General features: G+C 33.9%; 1 protein-coding gene across 1 annotated transcript; it reads left to right on the top strand.

Moving 5' to 3' along the window:
- Nucleotides 1–326: 326 nt before the first annotated feature.
- On the top strand, nucleotides 327–2487 carry LOC112452915 (m7GpppX diphosphatase-like). The gene is made up of 5 exons (XM_025013369.1): nucleotides 327–679; nucleotides 842–1239; nucleotides 1325–1470; nucleotides 1579–1915; nucleotides 2021–2487. Exons 2-5 carry the CDS (start codon nucleotides 867–869, stop codon nucleotides 2191–2193), a joined length of 1029 nt encoding a protein of 342 aa, XP_024869137.1. The 5' UTR covers nucleotides 327–679; nucleotides 842–866; the 3' UTR covers nucleotides 2194–2487.
- The last annotated feature ends 4380 nt before the right edge of the window (nucleotides 2488–6867 follow it).

The following is a 6867-nucleotide window of genomic DNA, read 5'->3' as shown; positions in this document are numbered from 1 at the left end:
TGATTGGCTGGTTCAGTAGAAAAACTACAGGCACCAGGGGCTGTGAGTGGCTGTGGTAAATCGCAACGTGGTCAAACGGGGGTGCATTTTACGCATGATGCGCATGTGCGTTATTTATCCTTGTTGTTCATCAAACGTTAAACAAGGATAATGGCCGCGTTCAGCAGACCAAGCCGCTCAGTAGCAGTCGAACGTGATTGGCTCTTACTTTTAGAACCAACCAATCAACGCGGAGTGTTAATAAGACGAACTCAACAGTTGTGTTTGCTGAACGCGGCCAATTGATGCATCTCGGATCTCGGGACCCGGGACGCTCCCGCAAGCTTAGGTTCCGTCTATGTTTTAAGTCTATGGTTTCGATTGAGTTATTATGATTATTACAATTTTTTATCCTTCCACAACTGGACGATTGATTTGTCACCACTTGTCACGACTTGTGTTTACCGGTGTTTACATCAGTTTAATTGTGGGGTGAGAACTGTGCTAAAGGAAGGACGTGCGAAATACGAACAGGATTATCACGGCGCCTGCTATTTTCACACGGCGATCCACATACTCGATCTCATTCACGATCGAGAAAATCGCGTAACGGTAATTCAACAACCATCAAACCACTGTGCATCGAGAGAAAGAGTGAAGAGAATAGCGAGTTCTGACGCGCTTTTTTTCGCAATTACCGGTAAAAAAAAACTTTTTTTTTACATAATATAATATTATATATATAACGACAAATAACTTGAAGAAAAAAGTCTTCTTAATGTAATGCTATATTTTTGTCATTAATTACAACAAAAAGACAAGTTCTTGGGTCGATATCTAATACGTTTTACTCTACTTTCAGGTTTTTTAACATTAAAGGGACGAGCATGGCGGAAAAATGTACGAGTGAAAACGATAAGGACTGTCCGCCGGCGAAGAAAGTTAAATTGAACGACGAGAGCACCGATGTGGTCGAGAAGAATCCAGATGAGAATGATAAAAGTAAGACAGAACTGGATCTGTCGGGCTTCAAAGTGACGAGGGTACTGCAGAATAATTGTGCACGGAAGTTAATATGCATGGAAGGGACGTTCGAGGGCCACGAGGGCTCGGCGATTGTTCTGCTGGAGCAAAAGAGTTTTCCTCATGACAAGGTGATCTTGGAGAAGGATTTCTTCGACGGAAAGACGATCTTCCGGGAGATCTTTAATAACGACATCTACAGAAACTACAATTGCTGGCCGACCAAAGAGCATAATGGTATATCAATTTGTCTATTTTTTTAATTTTTTATGTATCTTAATGTAGTCGACATTTTATAAGCAAATGTCTCTTATTCTTTAAGGTCTGCATGCGACCGTGATATATCCTGCTACGCAAACACACATCGACAAATACAAGAGACAGGAGTTATATGTGATAGATGAAACATATGAACTTTATCAGCAGGTCACTCTCCCTTACATAGAATCGAAGAGTCTGGGCTTGGAGGTATAATTTATTTGAGATATAAGATTGAATCATACTTGGCATAATTTTACTTGAAAATCACTAGAATATAAAGGGTATTTTATTTCTATATTATTAATATTTTTTCAGTGGATAACTAATATTCTGGAGCACAAGGCTGAACAGGAAAGTGTTATTTATGAGGATCCTGACAAGGATAATGGTTTTGTGTTAGTGACCGATTTCAAGTGGGATAAACAGATGGACACGTTAAAGTTATTGGCCCTGCCATTTCAAAAAATAAGGTCATTGAGAGAGTTGAATGGATCTCATCTTCCTTTATTAAAAAATATACGAGATGCCGGGACGGCAGCGATTAGTAAAAAGTTTAACATACCTGCGTCGCAGCTCAGAATGTATTTCCACTATCAGCCATCGTATTATTATCTACATGTGCATTTCTGCTATCTTATGTTTGAAGCGCCAGGTAAATTGGTGTAAAACTACAAAAAATTAACTGAAAATATGTATTGTTTTATGGATAATTTAAAAATGAATATTTCTAACTGGAGGATTTCTTTTCTTTACCTAGGAATATATGCGGAAAAAGCGCATCTTTTATCAACAGTTATAAGAAACTTGGAACTGATGTCGGACTATTATACGAAAGCAGTACTTTCGTATGTAGTGTTTAAAGGCAGTCCGCTTTATGAAAAGTTTAAATCACATGGAGCCCTACAGACATCGACATGTGAAACGCAATAGACTGTAAATATAGCGTAAATAAGACTGTTTTACTTTGAACGAACGTAAGTTATATTTTACGTTTTTATATCAGACGACAAGAAATTGATATGTATTTTATTTACTATTTGAAAATAAGAAAAATGATTAACAAAACATGCAGTGTTGTTAATCAAAAACATCTACAGTAGAAATTAAGCGTATTAAATCTTCGTATTAATAAAATATATTAGAACCACAGACGTCAAATTACTTACAGTTAAAAATTAACAAATAGAAAAAAACAGATTGAAGAGTACTTTTATATATTTTAATTATATATATATATATATGTGTGTATTACATAAATGAAATGAAAGATATGCTAGTATTTATTTAAAAAAAAGATTTATGTGAAATGCAATATATATCATAAAATTATAAGTTTTTGTTTTTTTTTGTTGTAGCCGTATTAAGAATTCTGATAAAAGTGAGATAGTGTGTAAATTTGTTCCTTGCATTACTTATACATCAAAATGAGAACAAATTATTTAATTTCTTGTTTTTTTTTTTTTTCAGTATAATGAAAAAACAGGTTATAATGAAAAAACAGAAATTTTGAAAATTAGAAATAATTAGAAATTTACATGCTAATACGTAATGCACAATTGCGAAATCAGAAGTGTTATATTCGCATAAGAAAAATTTACATAAAAGTAGATTGTTAGACATTTAATATAGATTAGTAAGGGCGAAAATAATATACTTCACTAATTATAATTTCTCTTGTCGCTTTGAAATCTTTTTATTCATTTGTATTTGTATACGACGCATTGACACATTTAGTAGAGAGCAGTAAAGTATTTCTGGAACATGAGAAAAGAAACTTACACAATATACATACGTATTACGTATCTGTGTATATGCATTCTTGATTTATTAAAAATTCGGTCATAATCGCGTTGTGTAGTACAGATTTCTTTAGATTTGTGGTAATCGTTCACTTTCGTGTGTATCCGAGAGTAAAATAAAACCATTTGTTCTCAAGACTAATAGGAACCTGTAAGTACAACTGTGCTTTTTATTAATCAACATATAACCCGAGTGTGTTAAAATAAAATTTCATATTGCTGCGTTCTGTATGATACTGCCAGATAACGCGCTTGCTTCTTATATTGCTCTGTAGTTGCTATTACATTGAATGCATCTTACTCTGTTTACAAAAGAGAGACCACATCGATCAGATTGACGTTATTCAGTAGACCGACCTCTACAATTTTAATTGATTGCTTCTACTACAAGCAAATCATCTACGAGAGTTCATTTTCATTAAACGAAATAACGTTTATGCAAAATAAATCGAAAATACCGGGTCGTGTCGCCAGTGTCAGCATCAATATAAGCAATTCACATACTTAAGTCATGGAAATTCTGGAAATTCCTCTTCTTGTTTTTAATCACCGTGCAAAAGAAAGCTAGCTGTATCTGCTGTATACACATGAATATGAAAATAGAATCGTGCAAGAAATAAAAATGTAATGTCATTAATCGTATCACAATACAGAAAAAAATTGAATTGGAGTTTAATCAATATTTATGTAGTCGTCGATATATAAATTGTACGCAATATGTATCAGTTTTTACAATGTTTATTTTAATAAATATTGTTATATGGAGAATATTTGTAGTGGTACGTAATACACAATAAAGTCATCCATTATTAATATCATGGATAATCTCTACTTCCTTAGGTTTCGAAAATTGCGGTCTTTCTGTATAATTATATATGATTTGAGTGTATCTCATGTATATTCGAAAATAATTTTCTTTTCCAGCAAACAAATGCGTTTATTTTTATACGGTTCTAGAATTTTTCTTTTTTAGGAACAAAATATGAATTTCTAATAGTGAAGCTGTAGTAACACTGTTCCACACGTATCGCTATCAATCTACAAAAATCATGAAAGAATCGCCTCTCTTCTATGAAACTCGCGCTATCAAGATATTGCAAGAAGAGGAATCTCAATGTTCTCACATCTTCTTTTAATAGGAGATTATGTATGATCTCGAAAGGATGAAAGGAAAATTTATAAAGCGTGTATTTTAATATGAAAACAAAAGTCAAATATATTCTGTATGACCGACTGATAGACAGAAAATATGCAGAAGAGAGAAGGATCATTATAAATATAAGATTGTTGTAGCACCAGGGCCACAGAAGTGCTATCGTTCGAAACAGGATTCTCAAGCTCGGTTACGAATTAACAGTAGAAACGCATGTATGATAGTGTCGTACATATATACTGGTTCACGAGTTTCACGATCAATCGTAAGAGTCTTTTTTTAGCCGGATTCTTATTATTCTTTTTTTCCCCTTTTTAAATACTGCCTCATTTATGTGATATAAATGTATACGTAGTACGTTAAAACGCACTATATATAGTTCTCTTCTCAGTTAGGCGTAATGTCACATACTTGCTTAATTTTATTAAAAAAAAGAAAAAAAACCGTTACAATGTGTTAAAAATTTCACTCGACGATCCCGCGTGTCGGTTTTGTAATGAATCGTTAATAAGGGCATTTGCGTGTTACGGTCGCACGATACATGAGATCAATAGCGGTGTTGCTAGTTATTGTTGCATTTAATATGCTACACTCGTCGCTCGCGACGGTAAAACTTAATGCTACACGCAATGACAATAAGTACGTAGTTAAGTGTTTATGGAAGCGCACAAGACGTTAATAACTAAATGTAAAAAAAAAAAAAAAAGGAAAGAAAAGTCGTCCGCGATACTTTTCCCATTGGAATTGCTGATCGGATTCGACGTCGAAATCTCATTATAAAAACGAAAAGGCTTTTTATTGTCCTCACCAACTTAATAAATTAACTATGTAATATCAGGAAACTTACAAATTATACAGGAAGCAGGTATTACAAAAGTACCTGAATTTTCTTTTGTGCATGTCTCTAATCTTTCTCTCTCTCTCTTTCTCTTTCGCTCTCACACATGCATCCGAGAATGCTGAACGAAATCTAACGTAAAAATTAAGTACCTTGTTTACGCACGTCTTCTTGTCGCGCGAAATGAAACGATGCATTTGGAAATAGAAAAAACTTACCTATTAAGCGATCGATTAAAAGCGATCTCATTATTAATTTATTATAAGAGAACATCGTTATGTAGTAACTAAAGTAATTATACACATATATGTATGTGTATACGCGTAGACGGCTGTATGTATTCCAATGTGCACGCGATGTACGAGTATGCACAAATAAATATGTAAAACGAATGTATATTTACATATGATGATTATGTACGTGTTTATCTGTGTGTATATTGCGCGTGTTTCTCTTTGTGTATGTGTATGTTTATGTATATCACAATAACTCAATGTATACGATATTATCTCGCATAATATTAATTGCTTATCAAGCCAGCCTTCTCTCTGGTAGAATCAAGTCCAAGATAAGTAAATTAGCCAAAAGCAAACGAAAAGAAAAGAAGAAATAATCACTATAGCACACGTCCTGGTCAGGTACACGTTATTCACGATCGACTTTTTTTTTGGAACAAATCAATAGTCTCTTTGAACTTTATTTTCTTTCTTTCTACCTCACTGACAAGCCTGTCGTTTTAGCATTTAAACCTCGTTATCCAATCGAAATCGGCAAATCGTGCTAATCGTTAACGTAAATCAAAGTGACTATGCCACGCAAGTGCCCCAACAATTTACACCGATATGTTTACGTAGCGGTATCAAAGTTCCTTTCCGGCAAATATTTACATGTCTATATCGTTTTCGCTACATTATCTGTGTATAAACGAGTGTAAGCAAACGCAAATCTAAATCGAAAACTTATTTAACGATTTTATTCGCAAGATCAAAAGTAAAGTATAAGTAATATCTTTGACACTGGGACAACAATTCGGAAACAGAAATGCACATACGGTTTACCATTTCTTTCCCCCGTAAATTAGCAACCGTCGGAGTTATTTCATGAAGTACACCACAAGTATACACGATATACACGTCACTAACATATGCAAATTAGAAAACATCTACGTAACTTTCTTAGAGTAACAAACTAGCACTGCTCTTTTGAAGACAAATTCAAAATTTAATAATATACACATTGTGTGGGAAAGCCTTTACAACGTCGTTCTTTATATGTGGATCATCCGGGAAATCGTGGACTCATTATTCACATTATCCAATGAGTCCAAAATACTAAATCTTAGTAAAGTGAAAGGGTTCTGTACGCTTCTTTCCATAGAAGGCGAAAAACTTTTAATGTTGGATACCTAATAAATATTTGTGCTTGTAGAACTTCCTCCCTTCGCTTGACTAGTTGGTCATGATCCACTACTAGTGTCCATAAGTAAATTGTCATGACAGTGCTTTGTATGTACAATTATGGAAGAATGACCGTAATAGTTAACAAGTTTACACAACATTTTGACGTAATGAAGCAAGTACTGGCTTTCTTGCGGATAGAATAAAATCGCAAACTTTATTAACGTCGATTAATTATTCAATCAATTCCACACACACACTCACACACATACACACAATCTTTGATCACTATTGATTAATTATTCGTAATGCCATCGTGTGCTCTTTCAAACAACTCTTTCAAATACTCCACGTAAGCCAATTAAAATTAAAGTAACAATTTTTATCATTTAATTTCCAAGGTAAAGGTACATACAT

Source organism: Temnothorax curvispinosus, unplaced genomic scaffold (genome assembly GCF_003070985.1).
Source record: "Temnothorax curvispinosus isolate PA1 unplaced genomic scaffold, ASM307098v1 QBEX01003826.1, whole genome shotgun sequence".
Taxonomy (NCBI): domain Eukaryota; kingdom Metazoa; phylum Arthropoda; class Insecta; order Hymenoptera; family Formicidae; genus Temnothorax; species Temnothorax curvispinosus.
This window is presented reverse-complemented; position numbering and strand designations above follow the sequence as displayed.